The sequence below is a fragment of the Medicago sativa genome, chromosome 1 (genome assembly GCF_051527215.1).
Source record: "Medicago sativa cultivar Bolivia chromosome 1, Bolivia_mono, whole genome shotgun sequence".
NCBI classification, from domain to species: domain Eukaryota; kingdom Viridiplantae; phylum Streptophyta; class Magnoliopsida; order Fabales; family Fabaceae; genus Medicago; species Medicago sativa.
In genome coordinates, this window is record NC_140749.1 from 30,284,502 (window position 1) to 30,305,247 (window position 20,746).

The 20,746-nt window shown below is 34.6% G+C and overlaps 1 protein-coding gene and 1 long non-coding RNA gene across 11 annotated transcripts; both read left to right on the top strand.

The window, feature by feature from the left end:
* Positions 1-70: 70 nt before the first annotated feature.
* Positions 71-13,785, top strand: LOC146954180 (uncharacterized). Of its 10 annotated transcripts, none has more exons than XR_015012288.1 (11): positions 71-460; positions 860-983; positions 1,193-1,307; positions 1,537-1,668; positions 2,014-2,062; positions 6,530-6,617; positions 7,697-7,771; positions 11,168-12,425; positions 12,510-12,622; positions 13,145-13,257; positions 13,433-13,785. It is a non-coding gene; the product is annotated as an uncharacterized LOC146954180 (long non-coding RNA). The 10 variants fall into 10 exon arrangements; XR_015012287.1 differs by having other exon boundaries at positions 11,168-11,213; XR_015012296.1 differs by having other exon boundaries at positions 11,188-12,425.
* A 1,560-nt stretch (positions 13,786-15,345) lies between these two features.
* On the top strand, positions 15,346-17,236 carry LOC146954181 (putative carotenoid cleavage dioxygenase 4, chloroplastic). The gene has a single exon (XM_085715150.1). The coding sequence runs from the start codon at positions 15,405-15,407 to the stop codon at positions 17,148-17,150; it is 1,746 nt and encodes a 581-aa protein (XP_085571276.1). The 5' UTR covers positions 15,346-15,404; the 3' UTR covers positions 17,151-17,236.
* Positions 17,237-20,746: the final 3,510 nt, after the last annotated feature.

A 20,746-nucleotide genomic window follows, 5' to 3' on the forward strand; every position in this document is an offset into this window, starting at 1 on the left:
GATATTCCAACATGTATTACTGATCTGATTTTAAATGAAATGATATAATTTTTTTCTCTCAAAAAAAAAAAAACTCCATTTTATTCCTCAATCTCACCTTTTCCCCAAATTGAAACCTGAAATCTCCACCACTCTCACTCACAATCTCACTTTCCCTCATATTGAAACCTAAATCTCTACCACCCCTTCTCAATCGAAGAATTCTGTTCCTTTTTCCAAATTCATTTCAGCTCTCACCCACAATCTCGACCAATTCCTTTTCTTCACGGTTCCTCACTCTTCACTGTTCTTCAATTCTTTAGAATCTCATTTCTCGATTTCTCGATTCCTTTTTCTACAGCTGCTCACTTCTTTTTCTTCGCGGTTCCTCACTCTCACCCACAATCTCGACGCATTCTTTTTGCCACAGCTGGGTTCCTTTTTCCATTAAATCGCAGACCTCTGACTTCTTCATTTCTAGGTTATAATTTATTTTTTCCTTTTGTTTATTTAAGAATTTTATTTTTAAAATTTTCTGTTTTTATGTTGATTTGAGTGTTTTGCATGCTGATTCAACTATGCTATGTTGATTGAACTCTGTTAGTGATGAAATATTGGTACTGATAGGAAAAGCCTAAGCTATTTTAAGTTGATTTGAGTGTTTTTTTATGTTGATTCAACTCTGCTTGTGTTGAAACATTGATACTGAAAGAAAAAGCCCAAGCTATTTTTTTGTTTTTTTTTTTTTTTTTTTTTTTTTTTTTCTGTTTTCACTTTGAACAAACGCCATGAGATAAATTTAATTCTAAATTTTTTCATTTTCAGTATTGAATTCAATCTCTTATATACACTGAGTTTAAGTGGTGTTTTACCTTGTCAGATTACCGAGAACTTGGAGCAATGATGTTACAAGGATCTGCGTAACGAAAGCTTTGGTTCAGTGAAAGTAATCTTGTGCAGTTGTGCATATACAGAAAATCGGTGTCGTCATGTAGGGAGCAGATGTAAGTTTTTTGCCTTATAAGTTAAGTGCAGACGTTTTCCTTGTACTGAGTTGTTATTTGATCCCAACTGAGTTTGCAGACATCTTCTATTTGCCAGTTACTTGAGCGTTATACAATAATGTTTTGGTTAATTTGATTTCCAGTTATTAGATGCTACATTTCATTGTAATGAGTAATGATATTCAAAATAATTGCTTCTTAATCTGCAGACCGCTATTTGCCAGTAGTTTGCTAGGGATAATTCAGACTCTTTTTGAGCAAACACGAGCAGATGAAGTGCGAATCTTAGGTTGCAATACTCTTGTAGATTTTATTACTTTCCAGGTATATGGTCATTCGGTCTTTCTGATTTGAGTGTTAAAAACTTGTATTACTGTTTGTGAGTGGTTTAGGACCCCTCTGAAAGCAGAATTAGTGATTTGAGTTGTTATTGTCTACGTTATAGGTCCTACTACTTGATATACTGCAATTTATAGATCGTTTAGTTTCTATTTTGTTGTCACATTTTTTTTAATACCCCGAGTTTAGTGAAGTTAACCCTTTGAACTAAAAGTGGACAGATGGTACATACATGTTCAACTTAGAGGGTTTTATCCCAAAACTATGTCTACTGGCTCAAGAAGGGGGAGATGATGAACAAGCTCTGCTTCTACATTCAGCAGGACTACAAACTCTATCTTCTATGGTAATGCTCCTTTTTACTCTTTCTTACTGAATTTGCTCTTGCATTTTCGTAGTAAGTTTATAAATGTAATAACTTCTCTTTATTGATCAATACAAACAAGAATCAACCCACCTTGATTATTTTTATGAAAAAGTTCCATCTGCACAGAATATTAAACAACTGAACGACAAAGATCATCATTAGCGGTTTTAGTTATTTTTTATTTATAATTCTTCAGTATTAAATCACTTTCACATGTTAGCAGTTCCCTAGTTCCTACCACGATACTCTATATCAGTTCCCTTTTGAGGTTACTTGAGCCTTCCATTGATGTCTTTTGATTTTCTCTTTTGTTTTTTTGGCCAGGTGAAGTTCATGGGTGAGCACTCACATCTATCCACAGGATTTTGACAAAGTGAGTATTGTATTCCTGTTTTTATTCCTGCTCCCTTTATTATGTACTAGACTTTTCACCCGTGCTTCCGCGCGGGTCATATATAGTTCAAAACATTACCTGCATTTTTTATTAGAAAATATAGGTGCGAAATATCATAAGGCCTGTTATAAAAACTCATGTTAGGAGCATTGTTTTGTACTCCCTCCGGTCCTTAATATAAGAAGAAAAACCAAAAAACATCAAAACCAATACACTCATTAATTAGTGTAACTTTTTGAATATTTTTACAAATATACCCTCATAAAAAATTGTGAAGCATTAAATACACCCCTAATATTAAAAAGACAAACATTAAATAAGGGGTAGAAAAGTCTTTTAAGCAATAACTACACCTTAAAAATTGTGATATTTTCTAATAAATATGACCAACAATTTTTTTGAAAATTTTCTTATATATAGGACCAGAGGGAGTATATATGTGTCTCGAACCCTCCTGTACGCTTGAGCATGAGTTTGCTTGGTCGAGTATGTGCCGTAATTCCTTCACCATTGATAACCTCAATGATTCTCTATCATCTTCCATACTACTCCCTCCGTCCCAATTTATAAGCAAAAAACACAAATTCACACTTATTAAGAAAACTAAAACATACACCCTCCGATCACTAATATAAGCAAAAAACTACATTTTAGGTTCATTCATTTAATGATGTATGTGGTCTATAATAAAGACCATGTGCATCATTAAATGAATGAATCTAAAATGTAGATTTTTGCTTATAATAGTGACCGGAGGGTGTATACTATATGAGTTATAGTTTTTTGTGTTCTTCTTGGAATAAGTTTCATAAAAAGATGTAAAAACAATTCTTATTGGATAATGATTACGGATAAAATAAAAAGAAGAACAAATTCAATGCAATTTGCATTTAATTTTACTTTGGAAAAGATGATTTTTTTTTTATAAAACATAATAATAGCATAAATGTTGGTATTAATTTTGCTTATATTTCGGGACAAAAAAAAATGAGATTTTTTTGCTTATAATTTGAGACAGAGGGAGTAAGTGTCAGCCGTAAAGACAAAAAAAAAAATATCAAGTTAGCAAAACACCAAAAACATTTACGGTGAATATAGTTCTAGGATTATTTTGGAGAATAATTATAAAACTGGTTGTGCTAATTCAATTAGTTGCTACTCAATTGTTGTTGTACTGTAAATGCAAAAGTGTTATGGTATAAAGTTAATTAGCCATCCTAAACTATATAAGAAACAATTAGTTCTTTCAAAAAAAAAAATTAGTTATTAGTGAGGGAAGCATTTTTTTTTTTATTTTTAAATTCCTTTGATCCTTAAAAACGATTAATAGCTAACTTTATATGTATCATTCCACTTAGTTGAAGTCATATTAAGGTATTGCATTATAATAGCTAACTTTATATGTATCAATTCTATGTGGTTATATTACCATGCTTCCTAACTGGTACTGTGAAGTCTAATACAACATGCACTATTTAGTGAATCGGCATGCACCCATCAAATCCTTGGTAGAAAACTTTGGGAATAGGTGAGCATTACTCAAGGCAGCTCAAGAAAAATTATTGGGAACTATAAAAACAGGGGAAGCACTTGGGTGACATTATGTCACCTTGACATTAAATCTGGGCCACACAACACACATTGCCACACAACATCTGGGCCACACAACACATACAACACATCTGGGCCACACAACACAACACCTTTGTGTGGCCCAGATTTAATGTCACGGTGACTTAATGTCACCCAAGTATTTTCCTAAAAACAGGGCTTGAAATGCTCAAACATATCTGCAAAGTCATTTATGATATTATAATTATATATATTTTATGGCCTTTGAAATCAATATAACCAATGAAACGATTTGGAAAAACTATGGCAGTAAAGTAAAAGATATTTCCTTTTCTTTATAGAACCACTAAACCAAATATTTGTTATAGTATTAAATAACGGTACATTTCCCACGTTTCAGTGGAGGAATTTAAGCACATAGAATTGAATGCATATACATACCTATCCATCTAACCAAACGGCAATTAACATAATCAAAAGGCTATATACATTACTGTCAAAACTCAGGCGTATGAAACTCATAGATTCATGCATATGCGACTGGTGCAATAATACAAAATTGTAATGGAGACAATTAAATAACTAAAACTCATTGAAGCAGTTCATTCCAATCAACAGATAACAACCTTAAAATGTTTAATTTGGTCAAACAACCTTCAAGCAAACACTAAACAAAACAACAATAAAAGATAAAGATTACTAAAGAGAAATACTCCCTCTGGTCACATTTATAAGCAAAAAAAACACTTTTTAGATTCATTCAATACTTAATGTATTTGGTCAATATATAAACCAAATACATTATATATTCAATGAACCTAAAAAGTACATTTTTGCTTATAAATGTGACCGGAGGGAGTATAAAGATAAACTCCAAAACAACTAATATGGTGACAAAGCCAGACATATATATCTGAGACGAAACTCCAAGCTGCAACATGAAATCTCCTAACGGCGAATAACTCGGAAAAACAGAGTGTGGTTACTCCCAACCTCAGGTGCACCAACCATGACATGAGTACCTTCACAAAGCCTTCTAGCGAGGAGCATTTTGCTGAAACCACCACCAACTATAAAATGAGTATATGGACGCGTCTCAAACACCAGATCACACTACCACAGATTCCCACACTCATCTACGATCCCCAGCGCAGGAGTCCAAGTTTGAAGTGCAATCTCACAGAATCCACTATAAGCAAGAGTCTGTAAGATGAAAATAAGGAAAATATATGAATATTTCATGGTATTTGACGTAAATGTATATGCAAGGAACTGAACAAAGATAAAATCAGAAAAGACAACCTACCATACATCATTCCTTAATCTCATCAGCAGATAGCCTCTTCGCATACGTAAATTGAAAATTCATCAAGTCATGAGCAAAGGGCAATGGAACAGCATGATTCACATTTGCAGGATTGTAGTTTCTTTCAATGAAACACTTCATTAGGAATTAGATTATTCGCAGTGTATATATCAACGAAGAAAATTGAATTGTAAGAAAATGCACATTCACAACGTTCAACTCAAGGCAGTATGTCCTGTATTTAACTTGCAATTCATTCACAACTCTCTCCAGCTCGGTGACAGGATTGGGATTCAAAGGTGTTGTTGCAGTGAACAATTGAACATTTAAAAATTAGTATGCATATAACAACCAAAAATAAAACAGAACAACAGCTGTAAATGAATCATATGAGACGTTACCAATCAATGCATGGTACGATAACAAAGTATGGACGTCGTCGGTAGCCATGACTCTATTCAATTTCTAAGATTTTGTTATATGAAAGAATCCTTGCACGATGGTACAATCCATGAGGGTATATTATAGACAGAATGCCTTGGCAGATGAGAGGGCGTGTGGTGCATGGAAAATAAAAACTAAGTTACAGCATGGGAATATGGAAAGGAGTGGAAGCATGAGAATATGGAAAGGAGTGGGTACTTAAATGACCAGGAATTAATTGCAATTAGTTGGATTATATATAAAGGATAGGCTGAACTGTTTTTGTTTAGGGTCATGTTAACTTGTGCCCTAAGGGCACAAGAACTTGTGCCCTAAGGGCACAAGTTAAGGAGCTTAAAATAGAATTAACAAATAAATTTTATATTTAAATGATAACTTTTGAAACTTTCAAAGCATTGAATGCACAAGTTTTAAGAAAAAATTTCTACATTTGGTTCCTTAACTTATGCCCCAAGGGCACAAGTTAACATTTCCCTTTTGTTTAAAGTAAACAAATAAACAAATATTTTAATCAATATTGCATGGAAAACGTAATAGAAATGAATGCGCCTAGTAAGCTGAAAGGTTAAAGTGAACCAATGTCAATTAATTAACACTATTAGGAGAGAAATTCTGATTTCAGATTTTCAAAAGATTGCCGCCAGGTATTTAGAAATAGGGTTAGTGAATTAGGGTTAGAATGTAAGCTAGGATTAGATATAAGGGATGAATCCAACATCGGTAATCCCAACAGTCTGTGTTCATCACTTTCACAGGGATACGGCTAAGAATCCTGATTATTGGTCAAAGGTTTGCTTGTATAATATAGCCAAATTGGCAAAGGCAGCAACGACTGCGCGGCGTGTCTTGTATAAGGTCTGCTTGTATAATATAGCCAAATTTTTTAATCATGTTTGATTCCTGGACTAAAAGGATCGGATTTGTTTAAGGTAGTGGAGGCTAATGGTGTAGTAATATATTTGGTATGTCTTGTTATTTCATAATATATTTGGTATGTCTTGTTATTTCATAATATTGAATTCCTCATATATATATTTGGAGGTAGCTGAAAAATGATTAAATTTTTAAAAAATAACACAAGCATGCACATTCCTTAAATCTTATATCTTGATCTAAACTTACAGGAAGAAACAGGAATGCTACTGAGATGCGAAAGAAGGGAGTTGGTTTTCAGCAATCAAAAGGGCTTTTACACACCACTCTAAAGGGAAGGTATTTTATGCCACTGCCTTCATACATCGTCTATTCCAAGAAATGCGAAATGCTTGATTTGTTTTTGTATGTTCTCGTTGTGGTTCTTATAATTGGTTTTCTTATGGCATTATATGCCAAAATGGTTAACCATTTAAGACATGAAGATATAATGAGAAATTTTAATTGAATGCTAAGATTATAATTATGTGATGTGATCACAACAGACCCCGATATGAAAGGTCTACTCTTGGCTATTATATGGTGTGTTTGTGGTGATTAATTGAATTAAGAGCTTGGAAACAGAATATTTGATAAACTCCCTCCTGTGAAACAATATAAATTGAGTGTTGAGAACAATAGAGGAGTGTCTAAATTTTGTAACACACTGGTTTATCCCTTAAGAATATGGTTTGAATCTCACTACTGATGTGAAGATTTCATGATAGAGTAGTTTGTAAGTACCTATTTTCTGAGCTGAAACTTTTACCAATGACATTGAGCGTCTCAGATTGACAAAAAAGTTATAGCAAATTTGATGAGAATGTACTGTAATAGATAGACCTTGGTAATATTAAGAAAATTCTTCCTTATGAGTTATGAACATTCCAAAGCTTGAAGCTTCTACCGTTTCAAAATTCCGGTTGATTGGCAGTTTAATTCATATCAAGGTTCTGCATCTTAATTTTTTTTTTTTTGTCAAATGTCAATTAGGCTTAAGGTAGTTTCTATTTGCAATTTTGTGTAATTAATCTAGTTCTTTTGATTATGATGATGATTTGTTTCCAATTTTTAGTTGAAAAATAGTTTATAATCAAAATTTCGTGAGTTAAGTTTATGTTTAGTTTGCATAAAATTTGTTTCCAGGGTATTGATAGGCAAGCTTAAACTTTGTAAAAATAGGTGTTTTTCCATGTGTCTAACCAATGTCTATACTATCTCATGTTTGTGAACTTTTAGGAGTATTAATAGTTGCTTCAAATATTTGTAGAATATAATAGTTAGCTTAAGTTCTTAGTAATTTGTTTTGTTGTGATATGAATTTAATAACTACTTGTTGTGATATGAATTTAATAACTACTTGCTGTGATATTTCTTAGTTAGTACATTTGGGATTCTCCGTCAAGTGTCGTGGTTGTCCACACTTCTTCAACTGTCTTACAGCACATCTCAAGGTAAACCCTTCTCTTTACCTGTGTTACTCTTAGTTTTAATTTTTCTGAACTTTGAACTGAATACTTGTATTTGAATTTTCGGTTTCCAAAGTTAATCTTATTGTTCATTATAATTGAAATATATCCATGTGTATGTGATGGTCTTCAACTTGTCTCTGTTAATCAATTGGTTAAAGGAAGGGGGAATTTGTTAACAGTCTAGATGGTCTTTAACTTATCCGCGTTAATCAATTTTTTTCTCAAGGACTTTTAGAAAGAAAAAAACATGAAATTGATTTTGTTTCTACTGATTTTTTATAGAACTTTGTGTGTGTGTGGCTGCTATCTAATGCAAGTGAGTGTGGTGTGTGTGTGTGGCTGCTATCTAATGCTCTAGTTTACTTTAAAATGTGATGTGTTGCTCTGTTGTCAATAGCGGCCGCTCCCGGCGCTATCGCGGCGCGGAGCGGCCAAAATCTAGGTACCGCATCACAACGCCACCGAGTCACGCGTTTGTGAAATGCGGGTTTCGCGGCCGCGTTTCTGTGAGGCGGAGCGGGTCAAAAGCGGGTCAAAGCGGCCGCTTTCTCCAAGTTTTGGTGTTTGCAGGTTGTTTCCGGCATGTTTCCGGCGAGTTTTGGTGTTTTCGAGGTTGTTTTGCGGCGAGTTGGAGGAGAGAGAGACAAGGGGAAGAAGATGCAGTTTTTTGTTTATTATTTTGAAAAGAGACACGTTTTGGCACATGAATGGCTGAAGAGAACAACTGTCACCCACCTTTTGTTTGTCTCTTTCTCAAAAGACACGTTTTTTATTTTTGACTCCATATTTGAAAATACACACGTTTTAGCATGTGAGTGTTTTAGCATGTGGGTGACTTTTAGGGTGCACAAATTGTTAAATTTGTGTACCCATGCACAAACATACATTTAACCTTTGATGTATCAATTGAAAATTGAATGGTTTGGATGTAGTGATGGTCTAGTGATGGTCTACATGTACAAAAAGTGTTTCTAAAATGAGTCTTGAAGAAAATGTATTTTTGGGAATGGAATGCATTTATTTATTAATAAAATTATTATATTGTAATGTAAACCTTTCTTTTAAAAAAACATAATATACTAATAATTTGGCCTATCTTTTCTCGTCAACTAATTTGGCCATTTTTATCATTAAGAGCGTGAACGTAACGAATAATTTTAAATGTATATTGTCTTTTTCTCCTTCCTTTTTACTCTTTTCTTGACCTGTTGTTAATCATTTAATAAAAATTTCTTACATTCATTAAAAGAAACTAGATTAGCAAAGTTGAATATGAGAAAAGTGATAGAAAAATCATACAAAATTGAATCTGAGAGATCGTAGGTTTATCCGTACACACAATGTCCAATAAAGGTTGAGAAAAAAATATTAAAAATTAAAAAAAAAAGTAAAAAGAAAATACTCACAAAAAGAACCGTTATTTATATTTATATATTTGATTGTTCTTTCTTAACCAAAAAAAAATACTATTTTATTGTTCTTTAAAAAAAAATCAATTATCCTCAAGAGATTTAATACCCCTGCTGCATTTTTAAGACTCGATTAAAAGTCAAGACATTTGATTAAATTGCTAGAGAGTTGTTATCATATCATGTAAACTCTTGGGTATATATTTTATTTTTATATTATTTATATTTAAATATGTTTTTTATTTGATAAACAAATGAAAAAAAAAAAAACAAATGGATCCTAAAAATACACCGCCAACAATTTTATAGACCAAAGAGGAGTATTCCTATGAGTGAGGTTGCCAATGCCATCATTACATCTTAACCATTAAATTTTCAAATGATAAATTGAAGGTTAAAGGAGTGTTTGTGTATGGGTACACAAGTTTAACAATTTGTGTACCCTAAAGTTACCTAGCATGTGAGTGGCTGGACAAAGGACAGCTGTAACCCACTAGCCACTACTTTACTCCCCGCTTGTCTTTTGAGAAGGCACCACTCCCTATTAAATATTAATTTAATTACTAAGAGCATCTCCAATGGGGGGTCCTTACTTAACAAGGACCACTCCCCGTTAAGGACCCTCCATTGGAGGAAGAAAAATTGAGTCCCCGTTAAGGAACGGACAACTATATAAGGACCCTCTCTCTCCTGGGTAACTAACGGGTCCCACGTTTAAAAAAGTAATAAAATGTGTACTACTTGGTCCCACTTGCATAAAGAAGTAATAAAATATGTACTACTTGGTCCCACTTGCATAAAGAAGTAATAAAATGTGTACTACTTGGTCCCACTTGTAAAAATGAGTAATAGATAAATTATTTTTGTTTAATATGTAAAAATAGTGGGACATATTTAAGTACTTTTCATTGGAGTCCTTATTAGTGTATTGCCATTGGAGTCATTGATTCCTTAATAGGTACTTTTATTAAAAAATTATAAATAAGTGATGTGTCACGTGGGGTCCATTTAAGGAGTCCTTGTTAGGGAACTACCATTGTGGATGCTCTAATGTGATTTAAAAAAGTCACACTCATATAATAATAATTTGTTTTTTTTGGTACAATAATTTGTTTTTTTGGTACAATAATAATTTGTTTTACTAAATTAATAGTAATAATACTTTTTTTAAAGGAATAATAAATAATACATAGTATTATATCGTTTTTAAACTATGGCATGATATATTACTCTTGTCTTTATCAAAAAAATATAGTATGATATATAGTTATTAAATTAATAAGTATATACAATTAATTTGTTTCTTAAGTATACTGTTTAAGGTATTTTAGTATATATTTTTTAGCATTATGGTATTTAATTATAATGTTTAAGTATGTTATTTAAGGTATTTTAATATTTCTTTTTGAACAATATGATATTTTAAAATTAAAAATATTTAAGTATAATAGTATTTAATACTAAAAACAATTAATAGTCTTTAATTTTTCATTTATACTAATACTAAATACATTTTTTTTCCATATTTTAGTAGTCCTTTATTAATAATATAATTTTTAGTTTTAGGGTCCGCGTCATGTAATAGCCCCCGCGTCGCGCCCGCATACCGCGCCGCGTCAATTTTTGGGGTGGCCGCGTCGCGCCGCGTTTCCGCTTTGACAACTATGATGTGTTGAAATATTGCCAAACTATTTTGTAGGAATGCTCAGTCCTTTGATTCTTCTCTCTAATTCTTATTTTCAACTTACGTTGTGAAACTCTTTGAGAACGCGTCAAGTTCTATGATTAGGTTTTTTTTTTTTTTGGACCTGTATGATTAACATTTTTTTGACCTAAACGCGATCTTATTCTTGTTTATCATGATTAATCATTCTAATTTGTGTTGATTCTTTCATATCATTAAGTTTAATGTGTAACCTAGCTAGTTTTTTTTTATTAAGCTTGTGAATATTTGTTTCTTCTGAAAAAGGTTATGTTTGATTGCAAAAGCTATGAAGCTGGAGTTCCGTGAGGAGGTACGTAATGCCCGACCAAAAATTGTTCCTCCCATGAATCGAGCTCAGTTGCTTTTGCAAAATCACGGTGACCTACAGTGATGCTAACCAACTGTGATTCTGAACATATAATTTTTGTTTGGAATTGGGAAGACATCATTCATCTTAGTCTTTCTCTAGTTTACTGATGTGTAGAAAGAAAAAGGGATGAGCTTGATTGTTTTTTTTTTAATTGTGTTTTTGTTTTAGTCTGGTTGTTGTTCTTATTGAAAGGAAGTTGTAGATGTTGTTTTTTTTTTTTTTTGGATAACAAGAGGGCCGAAGCCCGAAAGAAAGCAACTACCGCTTCACAAGACGCGGAGTTGAAATGCCAACAAAGTCTGCTACATAAAGAGATCTAATCTGAGCGGGACATTGCTCATACAAAATCAAAGAAAAACCACTATCACAAGCCATATTCGCCAACGCATCTGCACAAGCGTTGGCTTCTCTAAAGGAGTGACGAACTTGAACTTCCCAATCTTGGTCGATCAATCGTCGAATATTATGCAGAAGAGTCGGGCCAACTACATTACCACCTTGATCACGGGATATGGAAGAGACCACACTCGAAGAATCTATGTGAAGCTCTACTTTACGGTATCCATTAGAACGAGCCAACTTCAAACCTTCAAACACACCCCACAACTCTGCCACATAAGCACTACAAGAGCCCAACCCTTTTGAAAAACCACAAATCCATTCTCCCTTATCACCTCTGAACACCCCTCCACAACCAGCATTTTGGCCACCTTTAGAAGCACCATCTGTATTAAGTCGAATCCAGCCAGAATCCGGAGGCCACCACCGAATTTCTTCCAGCTCTCTACTACCTGCTAAAATTGAAGCATTTATACTAGAATGAGCACCATAATTCAGGACTCTTTGATTAATCACCTGCCAAGGATAAGCAGGCATCACAAAATCATCATCATGAACTAGCTTGTTCCTCCAATACCAAAGAGTGTGACACGCCGTCGCCCAAAATTCTGCCCACCTCTTCCGGTTTAGATTCTGCTCTATCCAATCTCTCAAATCTGTCGTATAGAAATTGGTACGGAATTTTAATTCAACAGAATTTAACCACACCGCCTCTGCTAAAGGACAATCCCTTAGGACGTGCAATGTTGTCTCGATGGCATCCCCACAATGATGACAGTAAGGATTCCCTATGTGCATACGGTTGAGCCTGCTGTAAGTCATTAGCCTATCATGTTTGGATAGTTATGTAGTCTGTGATATGAAGTGTTCTAATTCCGGTTGATGTTGTTCTTGTAGGAATATGATTAAACTATTTTAAGTAAAGGAAAATCAAAGAGAACAAGATGAAAATGACAGTAATGGAGTACCTGTTAAGAAGCTAAGTGCTGGCGAGTTGCGTCTTCACAAAGGTTACCTTCTTATTGAATTGTTTACTTTTTTTATTGTGTTTCATCGTGTAAAATTTGTGTGGCACTTGCCCCTACCCACGGCCAGGATACTTGAATTCTTGTTTATCATGATTAATCATTCTAATTTGCGTTGATTCTTTGACATCATCGTTCAATTGGTTAAAGGAAGAGGGAATTTGTTAACATTATAGATAGAATCATATCCATTTTCATTTTCTTTTAACTTAAAAAAGCCCAACACTTTTACACAATCCTAACATATTTGTATAGGCACTAGGCAATGTGTTCGGTTAAAAGTAATAGGAATGTGATGACTGATGTGATTCATGTAAATTTCAGATCATTGATTAATAGCATAGTCTAATGCCACTTTTCGGTTGGTATTTTGCTTATGCTATTGTTGTTTTGTTTCTGCGTGCTTTTTATAAGTCTCTGCTATTTTTCTAATTTTTCACTATATTCATTTTATGTGTTTGGTTTTATAAGTCTCTGATATGTACTGAGTGCTTGTTTGAGAACCAGCTCGATGAACTGGAACCAGAAGAAGCAACAGTGTTAATGTCTGCTTTTGTGTTCCAGCAGAAGAATGCATCCGAGCCATCACTCACACCTAGGCTGTCTGATGCAAAAAATAGGTAATTTTCAGTTCTCTTTATTTATATTTATTTAGATCTTCGTAAGAAAAACAATAAATATTGACCCCTCTTAATTTTTTTTATAACGTATCATCTGTTATCATTTTACTTTCCTGCTTCTCTGAAATTCTGATTGGAATCAACATATGGATTATAACATAAGTATTTGTTACAGATTGCACAAAATAGCTATACGACTAGGAGAGCTTCAAGCACAGTTTAATCTCCCAATAAGCCCTGAAGAGTGAAGAGTATGCCCAAGAAAATATCAAATTTGATCTCGTTGAAGTGGTTTATGAATGGGAAAGGTTTGCTTCTGCAGCAACTTTACCAAATACAACTTTACTTGATTGTTGAGCATAGTTTTTAAGATCAAAGGTGTACATTTTGGGGCCTCGGAGAAAAATGTATTGGTGTGTAATGCGTATATGAAATGCCTAACATATAAATAGAATTTAGATATTTTTAGTTATATATTTGTGTATTTTAAATATTCATTAATATATTTATTTAAATTGTCAACAAAAATTGCACCATTTAATTTATTTTTTTTTAAAAATAAATAATTGCGACTGTTTTGAAGGGTCGCAAAACTTAACATCTGCGACTGTTTTGAAAGGTCGCAAGCCTTTATTTTTTTTTAAAAAAACTTAACATCTGCGACTCTTTTGAAGGGTCGCAAGCCCTTTTAAATTAAATTAAAGCGCTCCTTTGCGACGGTTGGCAACTGTCGCAGCACCTGTTGCGGCAGTTGGAGCGGCTGTTCTACGAAGGGTCGCAAATGACTGTTGCGACCCCAACATTAGCGCCTGTTGGGGAACAGTCGCAAATGTACATTTGCGACCCTTCTAACAGTCGCAATCGTCAATTTTAAAGGTCACAAAACGTGTTTGTTCTTGTAGTGATTTGAAAAAATTGTGGGGGACCACGGCCACCGCTGGCCCCCCCTTGTGCATCCGCCACTGCAGTAGACAGTAACCTAACATTAAAACCTAACATTAAAAAGATGCCTCTCTCCTATTCTGAATTAAAAGGTACTCTCTCCGTCCCAGAATATCTGGCCCAATTTGGTTTTTCACACAGATTAAGAAAAATGTATAAATAAAGGGGAAAGTGGAATATATTGTATTGGGAATGACGAAAGTAGTATTAATTAGAGTTATATTGTATTGGAAATGATGAAAGTTGTATTGAAAATTGAAATGAATCAGTTATTTTGAGACACTTTTTTTTAGTAAATGTGTCAGATATTCCAGGACGGAAGGAGTAATAAAGAAGCCTATGAACCAGTTAAAAAAAAACTTAAGAAAGAAGCTATACATTAATTGTTAGATGTTCTACGATGTCAATTACCTTCTCTTTAACCCCAAAAATACGTGATAGTAAGAGATCTCTTTTAATTTAACTAATGTTCCCGATCAAATCAACTCTGAGGATTAATCTCAACGGTGGTTGTTCGTAGAGAATTTTACCATCTAGACAAAACATATGCTTCAAATTATTGTGGTCCTGTTTACTCAAATGGGAAAATAATGGACTGTGTAACCGTCACAGTTGCAATCATGAGTCATGACTGTTGTGGATAAACTTTGAAGGGTAGAGATTGATTTGGTGAATATATATAACTTGAGCCTTCTAATTTAACATAACAATGCAGATTACTTCAACTATATGACCGCATGAATATTTGTATGCATGCAATCTAGATCCTCACAGTGTCAGCATCAAAACAATAAGGAATCTATTTTTGGATTAATATGGAACTCTAATTTTCTCAAATTCCTTTATATTATCTCTCTGACTCTCTGTTTATATTTATTTGTTCAAGTCCAAAAATAACGAGTAGTCACTATTCAAATTAATTATTATTATTATTAGCTAGATGAAAGTTATTTCAGATTCAAAACTCTAATGTGTTGTTTGTGTCCTAAAATATTTATTTTGCAAGCTTTATCTACATAAAATTCATAATATCTTCATTTTTTTTTAAGAATCTTAATTTCATTTTCAACCTAACAACAATCACATATTTGATTTTTTTCCCATCCAACACAAGATAAGTATCGTACCTCCCTCCTCACACAAACCACAATTTCCCCAATCTTTCACTACAACCCCCAAACATTATCTCCTTCTCCAACAACACCATGATCCCAAAACCCATCATAATAACAAGTAAGCAACCACCAACAACTTCTATCCCTCCCTTTAACATCTCATCCATCAAAACCAAAGAAAAACCCCAAACATCACAATCCCAGACACTAAAAACCACCACCACTACACCCCCCACAAAAACTCTTCCTACACCCCCCACCACCACCACCACCCATAACCTCAAAAAACCACAAACACCATCATCACTCCCAGCATTACTACTCAACACATTCGACGACATCATCAACACCTTCATAGACCCACCAATAAAACCATCTGTAGATCCAAGACATGTTTTGTCTCAAAACTTTGCACCAGTCCTAGACGAACTCCCTCCAACACAATGTGAAATCATTAAAGGCACACTTCCACAGTCACTTAACGGCGCTTACATAAGAAATGGACCAAACCCACAGTTTCTTCCACGTGGACCTTACCACCTCTTCGACGGTGATGGCATGCTTCACGCCATTACAATCTCAAACGGAAAAGCCACACTCTGTAGCCGTTACGTTCAAACTTACAAATACAAAATCGAAAACGAAGCTGGTTACCAACTTATCCCAAACGTGTTTTCTGGTTTCAACTCGCTTATAGCTTCTGCTGCACGTGGCTCCGTCACCGCAGCACGTGTCATATCTGGAGAATACAATCCTTCTAACGGAATTGGTTTAGCCAACACAAGTTTGGCTTTGTTTGGTAACAAACTTTTTGCTTTAGGAGAATCAGACCTTCCTTATGAAATCAAGCTTACACCAAACGGTGATATCCAAACAATCGGCCGTCAAGATTTTAACGGCAAACTCTCCATGAGTATGACTGCTCATCCTAAAATTGACGGCGACACTGGTGAAACTTTTGCTTTCCGTTACGGTCCTATGCCACCATTTTTAACCTATTTCCGTTTTGATGCAAATGGTGTTAAACATAACGATGTTCCGGTTTTCTCCATGACAAGACCTTCTTTTCTTCATGATTTCGCCATTACTAAAAAGTATGTTGTGTTTACGGATATTCAGCTTGGTATGAATCCTCTTGACATGATTTCTGGTGGTTCTCCAGTAGGTTCCGATCCATCAAAAGTTTCAAGGATCGGAATTATACCTCGTTATGCTAGTGACGAGTCGAAGATGAAATGGTTCGATGTGCCAGGATTTAATATCATGCACGCGATCAATGCGTGGGATGGGGAAGATGATGAGGATACTGTGACACTAATTGCTCCGAATGTTCTCTCCATTGAGCATACGATGGAGAGACTTGAGCTTGTGCATGCAATGATTGAGAAAGTGAAGATTAATATCAAAACTGGGATTGTATCAAGACAACCATTATCAGCGCGAAACCTAGATTTCGGGGTGATAAATGGTGATTACATGGGGAAAAAGAATAGGTTTGTTTATGCGGCAATTGGGAATCCAATGCCAAAGATTTCAGGAGTGGTGAAGATAGATGTGTTGAAAGGTGAGGAAGTTGGATGTAGGTTGTATGGAGAGGGTTGTTATGGTGGTGAGCCGTTTTTCGTGGCGAGGGAGGATGGTGAAGAAGAGGATGATGGTTATTTGGTGAGTTATGTGCATGATGAGAAGAAGGGAGAGTCAAGGTTTTTGGTGATGGATGCGAAGTCGCCGGAGTTTGAGATTGTGGCGGAGGTGAAGTTGCCAAGGAGGGTGCCGTATGGTTTTCATGGATTATTTGTGAAGGAGAGTGACATCACCAAGTTGTCGGTGTCGTAGGGAAGACATGGTTTGTCTCTGTTCTAAGATACAATTATTTTTGTTTATACGGTAAACAATTACGGAAATAAATGGGGTTTGAAAAATTTGAGAAGTAGCATTTTCCTTGTTGATACTATAATTTTCCACTTATATCCGGTAAGGTAGAGTGTTGTATATTTAACCGTTTGGTTTGTAGTACTAGTGTCCTCACCCGTGCAACGCACGGCTCGGAAACCTTTGAATACGATGTTAGTTTGATTACAAAGACGAAATTAATTTTTAATTAAAGTTGAAAACGACAATAACAAACTAATTCTACATCGCGGTAGAAATTATGTCATAATTACGTTATTTATTGTTGTCGTCAATTCAAGATAAATATCATTGATTAACAATAGTTGCGTGAAGATAAAAACCACAACAACACACAAACACATTAAACTCACCAAAAGTTGTAAATGATAAGACTATGACAATTTGACTCCATGGGCATAAATAGTTTATTGATTAGGGAATTGTTATAATATTTGAGTTTCCGTTTTTTGTTGACTATGTAACTTACTTGGGTTTGTAAGTCTGCTATATTTTGATTTCCAACAATGTTTAGAACATACTATGTTTTAAAGATGGAAACTAAATTAGAACTTATTATTTGTGAGGTTTTTTATGCAGTAATATTGTTTAATGTATGAGCTAATTTGAATTTGGATTGGAATTAGCTTGAATTGTGATGCAGTTAAGAAATTAACTTGCAAACTTGTAGTTGTGAATATAATTTTTTTTTTAATGTACGAACTTTAAATAGAAAAAAAATGACAGGATTTTTTTTCCATAAAAATTTCATTCATAATGTAATTTTTGGTCATAAACATTTTTATATAGACCGGGTCAATAGTCATGTGGTCCGACCAATGACCCACTGGTTCGATCAGTGACCCAGTGCCTTAACCGGGTCGATCACCGGTCCGAGTTTTAAAACATTGGTCACAAGTGTATAAAAAATAAAAAAAATCCTTGTGGGAGAGAGATAAGAAAGTCACTTGTGATATTGTGGTTGGTCAATGTCGAATGACACAAATGTCACCCAAGTGCTAGCCCGTGTTGTACAAAAAAAAGATCTTTGGTCAATGTCACAAGACATTGACACCCCAATATAACCCAAGTGCTATCCGAGAAGTATAAGGGTCGGATCCAATAACATTTGTTGTATAGACCGTCCCTATAAAAAAATCTTTATCTAATTAAATTAAATAAAAATGATGTGAAATTGTCATGTAGGATGTCTTTTTAGAGTTAAAGGCAGTTGTTTTTAGACATATCACTTTCCTCTTCCTGGACCGTACCATAGACCAATCTCTCCTGTCCCCCCAATTTCTGCCACCCTGGCTAGACCCCAATCCCCCCTACGTGTCTCCCTGTCGGTGAAAGGCTCCGACGCGGTTGCCCTAGGTGAACCTTAAGGTTGGTCGCCTTTCTTTTTCTCTCTAGCTCTCATTCTCTCTATATTGACAAACATTCAGTGCTCTTTTCGTATCGTGACTAATATATGTTCTATATGTTTTTATATTTATTACTAATAAATACTTGACAAATTGTTTTTAATATCTATCGTTAAAAAATATTTGTCTGATATTTTTTATATCTATTAAAGACAAATATCTGTAACATATTATTTTTTTTTATTTTTTTGGGTACAAAACTATTTCTTATATTTATCAGTGATAAATAATTGTCCGTGTTTAGTTATATATTTATTCATGAAAAATAAATTTTTTGGTACAAAACTATTTCTTATATTTTTCAGTGACAAATAATTGTTTGTGTTTAGTTATATATTTGATAAAACTATTCTCGGTTTTTTTTTTAATTTCCCAATGATAATATTTTTCTAGTATTTTTATATATTTATAAAGGCTTAATAGCAGTTTTTGTAACACCCCGTTTTCCCAACAAGAAAATTTCATTTAAAATCAGAGTATTTTGATCACAACGGAATGTCACATACTTCAATTAAATCATAAAATGGATAATAATAATTATCCTTCAAATTCAACATCATGAAAAATCTTAAACTATTGCAGCGGAAAATAGTTCAACATTTAAAAGTCTTGGCACGCAGGCCTTATTGAAAAATCTCATAAATTAGTTCATAAAAGAGACACGTAAGGAATAGAAGTAAAAGCAAGCCCCCATCCCGTTACGTATCAGAGCACCTAGACACCAACTGAGAGTCCACTCATGAACGCCTCTAATCTTTATTACCTGCACATTACCCACGGTCGAGGCAACATATACGCAGAAGGGGTGAGATTTCATAATCAATACATTAAGCATATAATCCAATAAAATGCATTTAACAACTTAAACATTAATAACATATCAACAATTAACAATTAGCATAATTTTTCATTACATAACAAATACAATCATCAATACCATTACTAATTCTCATCACAAATCATAATCAACTTAACACTCAACTTGACGACACAACTCATCCTTGACCGTGCAACTCTATCAACTCGACAACATCTTGACAACTTAAACATCATGAACCTCTTGATATGCAAATGCATTTGGTACCAATACAGAGCATCAAGCTCCCAACCAACTTATATGAGCGTAATTAGGCTCTTCAGGGCATCAAGCCCCCAACATAGTGAGCAAAAGCTCCAGGGCATCAAGCCCTCACCAATCATGTGAATGACTAAGCATTCCAGGGCATCAAGCCCTCAACCAACTTATATGAGTATGCAATGGACTCAACTTCCAACAACTTAGACAACGACGTGTACAACTCATACGACTCATAATCATGGACAACTTCTTAAATTCCAACAACATAGACCGACTCATGCAACCTCAAGACACTAACAGTCGACAACAGAAAACAGCAGCAACATACAACAATTAACAACGCTTGAATGTGTTAACATTCACATAAGGAATTAATTACATCAATATAAATATCATAAAACATCATTATAGCATTCATGCAGCAACACTTCTAATTTTCAGTCACCATAACAGACTTCTGGAGCTTATGAAAGCATCCTAAACAGCTCTCTAACTTACTTCTAAGGTCATCTCAAGACTACACGTGCGAAGGATCGCATCGGGACAATTTTGGGCAACTAACAGCTTAACTCGCAGTGGCAACAGACTTCTGGAGCTTATGAAAGCATCCTAAACAGCTCTCTAACTTACTTCTAAGGTCATCTCAAGACTACACGTGCGAAGGATCGCATCGGGACAATTTTGGGCAACTAACAGCTTAACTCGCAGTGGCGAGTAACTTCACTCGCACTGGCGAGCAAAGTGTGCATTCTGGGTTCCTACGTATTTACTCGCAGTGGCGAGTTATTCTGCTCGCAGTTGCGAGCTCACAGGTCACTCGCAGTTGCGAGTTGCATTGCTCGCAGTTGCGAGTGCTGGGTTCTAGCTCGCAGATGCGAGTGTTCTTGCTCGCAGGTGCGAGCGATGAATGTCAGTACGGCCAGAAACCTAAAAATCACAACTTTTCACCTATATTCATGATTCCTTCATCCAAATAGCATCTAATTATCATCTTAAGTCATATCTAAGGTCTGTATACTAATTTTGCATCAATCTAA

Coding starts and splice junctions, on each gene's coding strand:
- LOC146954181 (XM_085715150.1), top strand. CDS start 15,405: ATGATCCCAAAACCCATCATAATAACAAGTAAGCAACCACCAACAACT.